Source organism: Pelobates fuscus, chromosome 4 (assembly GCF_036172605.1).
Source record: "Pelobates fuscus isolate aPelFus1 chromosome 4, aPelFus1.pri, whole genome shotgun sequence".
Lineage (NCBI taxonomy): Eukaryota > Metazoa > Chordata > Amphibia > Anura > Pelobatidae > Pelobates > Pelobates fuscus.
In genome coordinates this window covers 293,704,557-293,719,938 of record NC_086320.1, presented here as the reverse complement: position 1 = coordinate 293,719,938, position 15,382 = coordinate 293,704,557, and the positions used below count along the sequence as shown (strand labels likewise).

The 15,382-nt window shown below is 39.0% G+C and overlaps 1 protein-coding gene across 1 annotated transcript in view; it reads right to left on the bottom strand.

Moving 5' to 3' along the window:
* RBMS3 (RNA binding motif single stranded interacting protein 3) overlaps positions 1-15,382 on the bottom strand; it is a 616,946-nt gene that overhangs the window by 101,030 nt on the left and 500,534 nt on the right. The window contains exon 6 of the mRNA XM_063452213.1: positions 13,989-14,068. Coding sequence (XP_063308283.1) covers positions 13,989-14,068 — 80 coding nt within the window. The remainder of the gene's footprint in view (positions 1-13,988; positions 14,069-15,382) is intronic.

Genomic DNA, 15,382 nt, shown 5'->3' with positions numbered 1-15,382 from the left:
ACCGGGAGATTACCCCTTGATAAACTTGGGAAGTTGGAATCCTTTATATCACACCTTACGTAATAGGGAGACCATGGCAGAAAAAAAGGGCCTGGTACTTTAACTTCGACCAGTAGGAGGAGACAAGGAAACTTGCCTTGAACCTCTAAATTTTATATCCGGTATCCTTTTCCTTTTAAAACCATCTGGTAAAGGAGTAGAGCATTAACTTGGAACTGCTTTTAGACAGGACTAGACTGTAATACATTTTGTAGAAACAATACAAAAGAATAAATGAATAAAAAATAGAGAGCTTTAAAGATGAGACTCTAAAGAATCATACCTTTAAAACCCCCTGACCCGTGTGGGGGGGCTGGTGACACGGGAGACCTTCACTGTTGAGCATCCATGCTGACAGGAAGATCTGCACAGCATACCTAGGCAGATCCGCTTGAAATTTGGCACCATTTCGGGGAGTTCAGACCGCACACCGGTCGGAACTCCGGTGGAACGCATAACCACCAGGGCGTGCATTCCACCACTGTGCGCATGCGTCTCCAACGGACAGTGATTAGCTGCCACTAGAGACCGCCTCCCTGCTTTGCCGGTGACCACACGCGGCATAAAAGCAGGCTTACATACCTGCTCTGTAAGACTGCAGGGTGTTTTCTTGGCCATTCAGCTCTCCACCCGGGAGGCTATCAGACCGGATCCCCCTGGCAGCAACCCATGTGCCTAACCGTCCACATTCCAGATGCCGTCCGTTCCTGTTGGAACAAGAAAGAGAACTGAGGTCCCTGGGCTGGTTGGGTCTCTTATACCTGGTAAGGGGAGGGACTTTTTATGTTAATTATTTATTTCAGATGCTTGTCCCGAGGGAAGAGTACATCTCTATTGTACTGCCACCATATGTCAGGAGAATGCAATTTTGTGGAAATGTTTTCCACTATAAAAGCATATTTTTTTCTATTTAGAATTACAATAATCAAGGATTTCCCTTAAAACCTGTGAGTTATAAAGTGAGGTTATCAGAACTATCTGTACCAGGTTTCCTATGCAACACTAAACCCTCCCCTCATAGCCTGCTTGACCACCAATAATTATGGTCATTTAATGGTAAAAATTTTTTTTTTTTTAATTCTAAGTTCCTTATTAGAAACTCATGTCTGCGAGTAGGTTTATGTCATTCCACATTTAGTGATTCCATTAAGAAGGTAAAACCGCTAGAGAGATGTTTATAGATAAAATTGGTAATTGAGCATAAAGATTTCAGAACAATGAAACAGTGAAAATAGTAAAAACAATACAACCAACTCAGATGATTACTCTGTTATACTGTACTATAGGCAACACAATTAATGTCATGATAAAAATAATATTTAATAATCATATAAATCACAATAGATTTCATTTAACCATTGCACATGAACATAACCCGTTACATAGCAGCGATTAAAGCAGTATGAAAGGAAACATTAAATTCTAGTTAAACTTGTAAAACAAAGCATAATGTATGTTAAGGATATTTTTAGACAGTATTGCTTGAATTATTGATATAGTATTGGTCGTCAAGTTAATTAATAATTGGAGTTTACTGGGAGGTGATTTTTTTTTCTTATTGTATGCTGAAGGCTAAAAGTTTAAATAAATATTTCTTCTCTGTATATATTAAGGAAAAACCTATGGCAATAGATATGCAAATGTAGCTGCAAAAATGCAGAAAAAATGTAATTTGCTAACTCAAGACAAGGTTCTGAAGCAACTAAAGAAAGTTAATATAAACAAAGCTCCAGGGCCTGACAGTATTCATCCACAAGTTCTTAAGGAACTAAGTGTGGAAATAAGTGAACCTCTGTTTTTAATCTTCCAAGATTATTTTCTTTCAGGAAGGTGGTTCCTATATTAAAAAAGGGTTTGAAATATTTGCCTGGAAATTATAGACATGTGAGCTTAACGTCTGAGGCTGGGAAAGTATTTTAAAGGTTATTAAGGGATAATATGTAAGAATTATTTGAGAAGAACATGGTTATCAGCAAAAATCAGCATGGTTTTATGAAGCACAGGTCATGTCAAACTAACTTGATTGCATTCTATGAAGAAGTAAGTAGAAGTATAGATCAGTGTCTTGCAGTGGATATGATCTATTTGGATTTTGCCAAGGCATTTGATACAGTTCCCCACAATAGATTAGTGTTCAAACTTAACCCCTTAAAGACCAAACTTCTGGAATAAAAGGGAATCATGACATGTCACACATGTCATGTGTCCTTAAGGGGTTAAAGAAATCAGTCTAGATGAAAATTCTTGTTCTTGCGTAGAACATCGGCTTAAAAATATGGTAGAGAGAGTTGTCATTAATGGTAAATTTTCAAGCTGGCAGAGGTGACTTCTTTTTAACATGTTTATAAATGATCTTGAAAAAAGCATTGAAAGTCATGTGTGGTGGCCCGCCTCGCACCCCGACTGGGTGCCTATGTCAATCGCTGCTTCCTAGTGCTTACTGAGTACCACAAGCACTGTACCAGACACCATCAGCACTGTAGTCCCCACTCCACCCACCCTGGACCCAAGACCAGGATCCAGCTTCCAGTGGGCAGACCTCTCCTACTCCAGAGAGTGTAGCAGGCTGCTCTTACAAGGGCATTGATTATAACCCAGAGGAGTATAGTGATATAGCAATCCCCAGGGTAGACAGAGACGAGGCTCTATGTTGAGGGTAAGCAGGAACACTTTTAATGGGAGCCGTAACTGGCTTTATATGCAAGTCCCCATGCAAGGGGCACTCCCCCCTGGATCTGAGAGTAAACCACAGCATAAACAATTACACAACCACATTGGCTCTCAGGTCCAGGACACTCCCATACATAATCAGATAATACCTCATCTGTACCTGGGAAATAATTGAGTCATGGACTGTACTAACTCAATTATCTCAATGCAGAAAAACACAAATTTTTATAAAACCCCCAAAATACCTTAAAACACGCAACTCAACCCCACCTTCCCCCCCCCCCCCCCAAAAGTTACATTGCCCGAAAGCCCTGATCTGGGTGATCAACATATCCAAAAATCACCCAGATCAGTTCAGGGGTTCAGGAATTTCCTGGAAGTCATTTATTTGACAGACTGTGCACATGGTCCTATGCCCAAAACAGTTCCATGAAATCAGTGCTAATGGTCGGTCTCTCTTTCTGGAGTACAAAAGTACATAAATCACATACACTTTTAAAGGGCCCATAGTCTTTTGGCAAGAGGCTGGCCAGCAGGCCCCTCCAGGAGCCTATGGCGAGGTTACTTTCACCACATCATGTTTCAGTGTTTGCAGATGACACAAAACTCTGTAAAGTAATACAATGTGAGCAAGATATTACTTTGCTGCAGAGGGATTTAGATAGACTTGAAGACTGGGCACTCAAATGACAGATTAAATTTAATGTAGAAAAATGCAAAGTTATGCACTTCGGCATCAAGAATGCACAAGCAACTTATACCCTTAATGGAAGAAAATTAGCGATAACCACACACGAGAAGGACTTGGGAATTTTTATAGACAACAAACTGTGCAACAATGTACAATGTCAATCAGCCGTGGCTAAGGCCTGTAAGGTATTGTCATGAATTTAAAAGGGGCATTCTTTTTGGGATGAGAATATCATTTTACCTCTTTATAAATTGCTGGTAAGACTACATCTTGAATATGATGTGCAATTTTGGGCACCTGTTCTAAAGAAGGATATTATAACACTAGAAAAAGTGCAGTGGCTGGCTGCAAAATTAATTAAAGGAATGGAACATTTTAGCTATGAAGAAAGGTTAACAAATTTAAACCTCTTTCGTTTAGAAAAATGTCACCTCAGAGGGGATATGATAACATTATACAAATATATTCGTGGCCAATACAAACCTTTATCTGGAAATCTATTCACAAACTGGACTATACATAGGACACGAGGTCATGCGTTTAGACTGGAAGAAATAAGATTTAGTCTAAGGCAAAGGAAGGTTTTTTTTTTTACCATAAGAACAATAAGGATATGGAATTCTCTGCCTGAAGAAGTGGTTTTATCAGAATCCATTTTTTTGCCTTCTTTTGGATCAACAGCAAAAAAACAAATGTGAGAAAGGCTGAACTTGATGGACACATGTCTCTTTTCAGCCTATGTAACTATGAAGCCCACAGACACGAGCATATATTTCTATTTTATTTTCTCTTCCAGTGCTCTTCACTTCACTTAAAAGGTTAATTTGACTGCTATTACTTGCCTTGTGAGACCTTACACCTCATCTCACTCGGTGTAGCATTTACATTAAAAATAAGTTTTGTTTTTGTTTTTTTCATCATGTGAATCATCATCACTATCATAGTGTATTCATTTAGTCTTAATATAAATTATACTGATTCCGAAATTTTATTTTGCTGATTTAATCTGTGCCCTCATAAACATGTTTAATGAAAATTTAGCTAAATATACATATTCACAAAATACATAAGTAGCAATTGAAATGCCACAGAATTTAAAGGGTCACTAAAGGCACCCAGACCACTTCATCTCATTGCAATGTCCCTGTCAGCCTTAGCCTTGCAATGTAAAACATTGAGGTTTTAGAGAAACTGCTAAGACTGCCTCATGGGGCTAAAAGACAACCACTAGAGGCGCTTCTTGCAGTTTCATGTTGAAATGATGCTGGATGTCCTCATGCAAAGGACATCCCGCATGGAGGAAAACCCCACAGAAAATCACAGGAAAGCAGGGACTCTTCACTGTTTGCATTCTTGAATTCCTAACACTAAAGTGTTCCTTTAAACCAGGGGTTCCCAATTAATTTTTCACGTGGAACCCTTTGACAAAGTGTATAAAGATTGTGGACCCCCTCCCTCTTTCCTCTCCCCTCACCCCAAAAAACCGCCCCAAATTTTGCCCTGTTGCATAAACCTTTCAATTAGCAGTGCTGTCACTTCCTCCCAGCATCCCATACAACAGGGGTCCGGTCGCGGTCTTAGACGGCCTCGGTGCCAGACCGGACTCCTGTTTAGTGAAACCATGCGGATGGCCCTAAATGCACAACCCAACGGGCAAATCGCCGCAGAACCCCAATTTTGTTCGGGTTCCACAGATCACCAATTGGAAAACGCCGCTTTAAACAATATCCACAAATTGTTGTATATATTGAAGTATACGCATTGCTCACTTTTTCTTTAAACCATGACCAGGTGATAAATTTCACATAAACTCCACTTAACATGCAATTCTGTACAAACCAAGGTAGATGAGGATTTTTTTTTGTATTTACATTGTATTTCAAATCATTTTCTGTTAAATAAAGATAATTTACTGCAAGTCAGTAAAGGTTGCTTTTAACATCAAGATACCATCACACAGAAAATGACAGGGTAGGTCTGGTTACATCGAAGTAAAATACACAGTGGGAATCTTAGTGTAACTAAAATGCATTCTAGTCATTTAAACACTGTAATTCCACAAACCGCGGAATATATAAAAGACTTTGTGCAAGTGTGGTTTGACTAATACTGTTCTCTAATGGTTTCATTTTTTTGACTTTGGAACTACATTATATTTGTGCAGCTGTCAGTCTGTCAAACAAAGTGTTTATTGTCTGTTGCAAATCATATCATATTCTCTTCTGCTTTTCATTTATGTGACTAGTATGATAAACGATGAAATCAGATAAGCTACAAGAGATATGACAGAAAGAAAATGTTTTCTAAGTCAGATGTCAATACAACAGAGATACTTCAATATACAGTTTCTTGGGATGTGTATGCATTATCATGCAATAAACATGTGCTTGCTTTATTCCCTTTTAAACGAATATTCGAAGAATAGTGGAACAATGTAAAACATTACTGACATTACAGGTCATTAAAGGACCACTATAGTGCCAGGAAAACATACTCGTTTTCCTGGCACTATAGTGCCCTAAAGGTGCCCTCACCCACAGGGTCACCCTCCCGCTGGGCTCTGGGGGGAGGAAGGGGTTAACTTTTTTCCAGCGCCAGGCTCCCTCGGAGCTGGGGAGTCTCCTCCTCCTTTCCCGTCATAGGCTGAATGCGCATGCACTCTCCTCCTCCTTTCCCGTCATCGGCTGAATGCTTTCCTATGGACGCTGGCGTCTTCTCACTGTGAAAATCACAGTGAGAAGTGCGGAAGCGCCTCTAGCGGCTGTCAATGAGACAGCCACTAGAGGCTGGATTAACCCTAAAGTAAACATAGCAGTTTCTCTAAAACTGCTATGTTTACAGCAGAAAGGGTTAATTCTAGAGGGACCTGGCACCCAGACCACTTCATTAAGCTGAAGTTGTCTGGGTGCCTATAGTGGTCCTTTAAGTCTTCATGAGGCTACAAGGCAATATTGTTTTACATATTAGAGGGGTGCTAGAACAAAACAGGCAGATTCTTACTTTTGGACTTTTGAAACAATGGAACATGTAATATTTGCTACTTGAAAAGGTTTAAATTGTGGGGTTACAGTTCAAAGGTGTCAATATGAATGGAGGGCAGTGTGCTTCCTTCATACTAGCATTTAATAGTAAGAGTGGACAAATAATAAAAAAAAATAAAGATCATTTCTTCTTTAATCTTGTTTCTTTGCTCTACAAAATAGCATAACCACCCTCATATATCATAACACAACTGTAATACAATAAAAACCTACGTAAATCCTAAAAGGCAGAAAAAATAAGAACAAACTGCACACACAAAAAAATCTTCACCGTCCAGTCCAACTGTCTAAAGGGCTCTATGTAGACAGGACAATCAAAGTTTGTATGTGCATGGCTTTGCAATGCCAGTCATTTTAGAATCAATGTCTAGTGAAACAACATGATTATGTTTAAAAGAACAGTCATGTTAGAAAATGAATAACATTAGAAATATAAAATGCCAAGTGAAATTTAGTGGATTCTAGAAATACCAGTTCTCTTAATATACTTTGAAAAGTTTCAAAAACTGGCTCTGGTAACACATGATTTGGATTAACTAATCCAAAAAAGAGGTTTGGGTACACCAAGACTCAAAAGTAGGCAAATGTATTTGGACAAAGTAAGTAGAGCAACGTTTCGACAAATGCATCCGAGTCGATTAGTGGGTCAAAATATTGGTCTGCTCCCTTTGCCAAATAAATATGCATACTTTTTTGTGATTACTAAGTCGGCTTTCCACATCTCATTTGGCTCTTTTGGAGGAGTGCAGTTCCTGCTCTTTGATTAACAAGTGATTTGGATTAACAGCAATAATAGAGATGTTTGAAAGGTTGAGTTTAATGGACCTGATTCTTCTTTTGTCCTGCACAATTATATAACTATTTTTATAATAATCAGCTTCTATTCTAAAAAATATTGTGCCTTTATAAGACAGAAATATAACATGAATGATAGACAAATTATATAATGTGACCATGTCGTCTATCCTGGCAGAAGCTTATCCATTTAGTAAATTGCCTTGATTTCAAGTCTATGATTTGATTGAGACTTCAAGTAACATGCTCCACTACATTAAGATATTCCACACAATATGGAAGAAACGCTTAGATGATATTGAGGATACTCATCTGCTTAAGTCGTTGTCAGTGTTCATACTTTGACCTCTGCTTGTAATAATATTTTAATAGTGATGTGCTTATTATTACCTACTTAGAGTTATGAGGGAAAAAAATCATAAGAATGTTGTGATACTTTAGTTGTCTTTTAAGTGTTTATGTTTAACAATAGTTTTGAAAGTTCTGTCTGTCTATATATATATATATATATATATATATATGCTCATATATATTGAAATATTAATCACGAGGTTTTAAACTTTAGCGTATTTTAATATTTTAACATTGTTAAATATTCATTTTACACTAGCTGTCAAAATTATTTTCCTAGCATTTAGGATTTAAAACAGTTTACGTCTTCCAGTGTATTGCTGCATTATTATAAGTAATGATGCTGAGCCTGAATAGCAGTGTTGGCTATTGGCAGTGCCCTGGGCAAAGAGATATATGCCACACATATTGCATTAATAAAATTGCATAGTTACTTTTTAAATTTCTCACCAGTTGCACTCACATGAACCCTGCAGCATATCACATAGCAAATATAGGGCTTCTAAATAGTTTTACTGGGGAAAAGAGTAACAAAATAGAGCCAATTAAGTGCTGGATTTTAAAGAATGATGATCATACAGTCACAAAGAGAGAAGACTTTATCAAACTCATCCAGGATTTAATGAGGCATTGCACAATCTATACCCAAGCCTGTCTTCAGTATCACCATTAGCTATCAGTAACATTGATTGGAAGATAAGTATATAGGATAAAGACATTGTCCCTAGCTAAGTTTACAAATGCTTATGTACTTCAATCAATCTGTTGAGAATCTTTCGTTTTAAGCACCTCTGTGTGTTTGTGTTTGAATTCTCTGAGGCTACATTGTGAAAAACATTAATTCCAAATACAATGTCCTTTTTTTAAAAAAAACTGATTGATGATAGAATGTTTTTAAAGGAACGCTATAGCGGCATACTCCCAAGTTTTGCACCTCTTCCCGTCACAGGTGCCTCATTCTAGGCCCCCTTTTAACCTTGCACTGCAGAGAGTCCCAGGAAGAAGGATTTCCCAAGAAAGTGGATTAATCTCATAAGCACCATCATTATATAGCTAGTATATGACTGACCAAAAATGGGGTACATTGGTGTTATTGTGGGCATATGAAATGATCATATATTGTAGCTAAACCTCCATTATTTTTGCCTAGGTAAGGTATTTTAAAAAAAATAAAAATAAATAAATATTACATTCTTTGAACTTTGAACTGTTTAGTGAATTTAGTGAGTGTGCTGTATCTTGTATTTTGTATGCCTGTAACTGTGTGTGACTGAATGTCTGCCTGTGACTCTGTGTGTGTATGTGCCGGGGACTGTGTACATGTGGCTGTATGTTACAGTTTATGTGTATAACTGTGTGCATGTGAATGTGCTTTAGACTTTGTGCAACTGTGCGCATGTGACTGTGACAGTGTATGTGTTTGACTGTGCATCTATGTTTATATGACTATGTGCCTATATATATATATGCCTATGTGCCTGTATGCTTGACTGTATTTGACTGTGTGTATGTGACTATGTATGACTGTATATGACATTCTGAATGTGCATCTGTGTGAATGTATGTGACATAGTGTACTTGTGTGACTGTGTGCAACTGTTTGTATGTTTGTGGTTATGTTTCTAGGTATTTATACTGTGTGTTTAATTTTGTGATTATGTATGTTATGGTGGTATGTGATTATGTGGTAGTAACTGTGTATGGGTTTTGTGTGTATGTAAATGTAGGTGTATCCATGTTTGTATGTAGCTGTATGTATGATTACATGTCTGTATGTATACATGTACGTGAGGGAACAAAAAAGGCAAGAGGGTTCAGAAACAGACAAGAGGCAAGGGGGGAGGTCAAGAGATACACAACAAGTAACATGAGCTAAGGGTTCACTTTTTTGAAAGTTGGATTTGGAGAACCAAAGAAGAAGGATCATGAAATACAAACACAGAGGTGTTGTGCAGAAACACAGAATTTTAAAACTTTGGGAGTGGATGGTGCCAGCTTACATATTCCCCATGGGTACCAAATGACCTAAGTATGCGTCTGGCTAGGGCTGCATGAACAAAGTGATGTAACTCCTAAATTGCAAGGAATTAAGTAGTGAGACTTCATGGGCATGATCTACACACATAAAACACTTCATTAAGCCACAGTTGTAATGGTGTTCAGAGCCGCCATCAGGGGGTGACAACCATGACGGTTGTCAGGGGACCAGCAGCCCGGGGGGGCCCGGCCGCCCAGCCCCACGTGTAGCGGTGGAACTGCAGCCGGTGCAGTTATACCGGAGTCCGCACGCTAATGGGGCCTATCGGGTCCATGCACTTAGAGCCACCCGATGGGCCCTATATCTTAAGGGACCCGGTCAGCGCTGTGGTTGTATTATAGCGCGACCGGGCCCCTTTAAAAAAAAAAAAAAAACGCAGCCGCAGCAAGTGGTCACTTCCTCCCAGCTCACTCTGCGCGGGAGGAGCGCCAGTGAAGAGGGAGAGCCGCTCCAGTGAAGAGGGAGAGCCACTCCAACTCCTATCAGCCCCAGCCACCCGCCTGCAAAGAAAACGTAAGAAACAGGAGGGTGGCTGAAAAATGAGCTGTGTTTGTGTGTATGTATGTCTGTATGTTTGCATGTATGTCTGTATGTATGTCATTATAAATGTATGCATGTATGCCAGTATCAATTAATGTCTGTATGTCATTATGAACATATGTCTGTGTGTATGGATGTCAGTATGTATGTATGTCTGTCAGTATGTCTGTATGTCATTATGAATGTATGCATGTATGTCTGTATGTCATTATGTATGTCAGTATGAATGTATGTCTGCATGTCATTATGAACGTATGTCTGTGTGTATGTGTGTATGGATGTCAGTATGTATATATGTATGTATGTCTGTCAGTATGTCTGTATATATGCATGTATGTCAGTATGAATGTATGTCTGTATGGCATTATGAATGTATGTATGTGTGTATGGATGTCAGTGTCTGTATGCATGTATGTCTGTATGAATGCATGTATGTCTGTCTGTCAGTATGTCTGTATGTCATTATGAATGTATGTATGTATGTATGTCTATATGTATGTATGCCAGTATTAATGTGTGTCTGTATGTCAGTATGTCTGCATGTCATTATGAACGTATGGATGTCGGTATGCATGTATATCAGTATATCTGTATATATGAATGTATGTATGTATGTCTGTATGCCATTATGAATGTATGTCTGTGTATGTATGTATGGATGTCAGTGTATGTATGCATGTATGTCTGTCAGTATGTCTGTCAGTATGTCTGTATGTATATATGCCAGTATGAATGTATGTATGTCTGTATCTCATTATGAATGTATGTCTGTGTGTATGTATGTGTGTATGTATGTCGGTGTCTGTATGTATGTCAGTGTGTATGTATGTATGTGTCTGTATGTCCTCATGCATGTGTGTCTGTATGTATGTTAGTATGTGTCTGTCTGTCACTATGTATGCCAGTGTATATGTGTGTATGTCTCAGTATGTGTGTGTCAGTATGTATGCCTATATGCGTGTATGTCTGTTTCAGTATGTGTGTCTGTTAGTATGTATCTGTGTTTGTGTGTATCTGCGTCCTTTTGTATCAGTGTGTGTGTTTGTATTCCTGTGGGCGGATTTGGAGGCGGGCCTTGTGGGCGGGATTTGAGACGGGCCCCAGACCCTGAGCTGAGTTAGGGGCCCCAAAATTTCTGGTGGCGGCCCTGATGGTGTTTATAGGGTCCATTTAACTTTAGAAAAAATCAACAAACAAAATACTAAAAAGTTAATATGCCATATGTTGTTTGTTTACGTTGTTATATTCTGCTATAGACACCTTTCAATGGTATTCTGATTTATAAACCACATAAGGCAGAAATAAGAAAAAAATGAAACAATATACAAGTCTTATGAATTAGATCCAATTAAATACACAACCTTTTCTGATGAAGTTCTGGATGCAATCTCAAATTCCTTATATGTAATTCCATAATTGTGCTACATGCTACCAGAGGAGATATAATGTCTTATGAGTCCCAAGTAGACACTACTCACAACATCTATAGAATGTACCTTGAAAGGAAACTTAAAAAACCCAGAGAGATTAATAGTCATATTAAAAATGAAAAATTTATATAAACTAATGGTTTAGCAGAAGCTGTTTTATTTTTATTTTTTTATATTTTATGTAATTCTGTGATTAGGTATTTGTAATAAATTATGTTTTCCATCCACACAAGTAGAGATGCAGTTAGTACAAATTAATAAAACATAAGCAAAAAGTCACTTATAGAAACACTAAAAAGCTAATTAGGACTTTTTTATCTGCACTTTATGCTTGAGCCTAATGGCTATTGTACTCTAGCCACAGAAAAGGAAAAATCTGGGCAATTGATTTACTTCATATAAACCCTTCCATTCCCAGACTGCATCTGTATAGTGTTTACCCACCGTTATCTCCCGTGCACCCTACCTGCTTCTATCTGTGAGAGTTCAGTATTTCATGACAACGTTTCGACAGTTCTATGAATGTTAACTGTGCAGTGTGCAAAGAACAGTCGCTTACCAAATGAGTAATTTTAACACACTGTGCTTGCAAGCTGTTGCCGGCACTTGAGTTCCCAGAGAGCCAAATATATTTTCATTCGGCATTACAAGTAATCTTGCACATAAGGAAGTAGTCACTGATCAGCAGTTTTGCGAGTATAGGATAAAAAAGTTATCACCCTAGATACTGACACTAAGCCCTAAATAGGACTATGAGGACTAACCCACTGGGTTTTAATTTTTTGTTGTTGTTGGCAGTCATGATGTTTGTCAATGTGTTTGTATCAACAATTCTCCCAGGATGCCTTGCTGAATTTGCAAATGAGCATAGATAGGCAACAAGTTTCAGACTTCCCTATGCATTTCTGCAGACAACGTTATGACATCAGATGTGATCCAAACTGTATATGTGAATAAAAAGGTAGTCTTACTTTTATTTTTAAGAAAGAAGGCAAGAAAGCAAGCACAGGAAAACAAAATAGATCCTACTAGCCTGATGTTTGTGTTTAAAATAACACGTTTAGGTTTACTGCTGGGAGTTTACACCCTGTGTGTCATCAACACAGGGTAAATGTCATTCACTGGGTTCTTTCAATTAATTCAACTGATAGACCTATTTCCAAGCACAGTGTATGAACATGTGTTGAGGACTCTAAGGCATCATCTGACTCTTAGTCAATACATCAGATAAATACACATTTTTCTGCACCATTTTTCATTAAAAGTTTGTATAAGCTAACATGTTCAAATACATTATTATTATTTTTTTATTTTATTTATATAGTGCCAGCAAATTCCGTAGCACTGGACAATTGGTAGACTAACAGACATGTAATTGTAACCAGACAAATGGACACACAGGAACAGATAGGTTGAGGGCTCTGCTCAATGAGCTTACATGCTAGAAGGAGTTGGGTATAGTGACACAAAGGGTATAAGTAGGGGTAATGAAATAAGTTGCTAGAGGAGTTATGGGGGGGTGAGGGTCGGGGGGGGGGGAGGGGGAATGAAAACCTGCTAACAGTTTAAATGATATGCTTTCCTGAAGAAGTGTGTTTTTTACATGAAAAAAAATCTTCAAAAAAAAAAAAAAAAAGAATTGAAAATGTTTATTACACAAGACGAATGGCTAGCGGCTCTGTTCGATAAATTATATTTTACCAGCACACTTGGCAAGCTGATTAAGAAAATTTACAGTAAGTACTATATGTTTAAATCATAAACCATAGAGAAAAATGCTTTCCTTTTAAGTTAACGTGTCATGCATCTTGAAATAATGATACTCTACATACTTCACAATCAGTATCAATTTCATATCAAGTGCTCTAAGACACCCTTGGGTTAACAATACCATTCAGTGAATTTCTTTAAGAGGCCTTAGCATAATTGAGTCAATCACTCGCTTACTGTGATCATCCAGTCTGTGGTCAGAACAGGGTAACAATAATAGAATATATCCTTTTAAGTGATAGCTCTTAATCCTATTTCATTCAATCATCAAACCTGCTTGCTCCTAATAATGTAAACGTATTGCCTTCCTTGCTTTACCGAGCTCTGGTTTTTAACGTACAATAGCTCAACATAGTAGGTAAATTCCACAAAATACATTTGTTTCTGCTTATTAAACACAAAAATACTGCAAGGAACATAAATATATGAAAACATCCTTGGACCGGGTTTTATATACAGCTAAACATCACACTAACTGAAATATATCAAGCAAGCTGTTTGTTTCTGCTTTGTAGAATTTTAATTTTTTTTAAGTGTCCAATAGTCAGACCATTGATACTCAAATAATTAATCCATTCAACTGATTTATTAATATTACTCAAACTAAATATTTTGACACTTACCCGGTACTCCTGGAGGTGTTTTTAAATATTTGCCGTTAAAATGCTGAATAACCACTTCACATTTTTCTGTAGACTCCATTCTAAAAATAAATAAAAAAAAGAACGATTTGTTGGTTTAAGCTAACAAATAAACATTGGTTTCGTTTTTAAGATGTCCAGTCATTGGAAATAAAAACTACAGGAGATCATGTATGCTATAATTATTCCTGTTTAAAACAGGTCTATCTTTTTACATTTCATGAACTAATTATAAAGAAAAGCTTTGTTGGGATTCATGATAAATATATCTTGTTTTTACCATTTAATTACCAAAAGATGGAGCACATGCTGCAATGGAGGCTTTATCTTTTTTGCTCTTAAAAGTTAAAAAAGTTAAATTTTGAAGCTAATCACCAATAATGGTGTTGGTTTTCAATATGATAAAGAATGGCTCATTTAAAGGGAAAGATTAGTGCAAGATCAACGGAATGGAGGAAGCTTCATGGGCATAGGAACCAGGCGGGATGGGGGGGACACATCCCCCCCAGCAAATCATGCGGGGGGACAGGTTATGGGGAAATCCCCCCCAAGCTCCGCCGGCCCCCCTCATGCTGCAGCCGCCCGAGCGCTCTGCAGAGAGCCTCAGGCGGTTGCAGCTTTGCCCGGGCTGGTGCGTCCATGAGGGCGCACCGCCCGGGTGCAGCATGAGGAGAGGGGCTGACAGGAGGGAAGTGCTCAGCGCTCCCTCCTGTCACTCCCTCACTGTAGCGTGGCCGAGCCCTGCATGGTCTGCGGGTACAGCTAGCATCTGTCTCCTGTACCCGGCGGACTAACAGGAAGTGCACACTGAGTGTGCACTTCCTTTTAGTCCGGCCAGGTACAGGAAACAAAATCTCCCTGTACCCGCGGATCATACAGGGCTCGGCCACGCTACAACAGAGGTAGGGGAGGGAGGAGGAAGGGAGGGAGGGGGAGAAACAAGAGAGTGACAAGGGAGGGAGGGGGAGAAAAAAGAGAGTGGGGAGGGAGGGAGGGGAGAAAGAGTGACAAGGGAGGGAGGGGGAGAAAGAGAGTGACAAGGAAGGGAGGGAGGGGGAGAAAGAGAGTGACAAGGGAGGGGGGGGAAGAGAGTGACAAGGGAGGGGGGAAAGAGAGTGACAAGGGAGGGGGGGAAAGAGAGTGACAAGGGAGGGGAGAAAGAGAGTGACAAGGGAGGGAGGGGGAGAAAGAGAGTGACAAGGGAGGGAGGGAGTGGGAGAAAGAGAGTGACAAGGGAGCGAAGGAGGGGGAGAAAGAGAGTGACAAGGGAGGGAAGGAGGGGGAGAAAGAGAGTGACAAGGGAGGGAGGGAGGAGGAGAAAGAGTGACAAGGGAGGGAGGAGGAGAAAGAGTGACAAGGGAGGGAGGGGGAGAAAG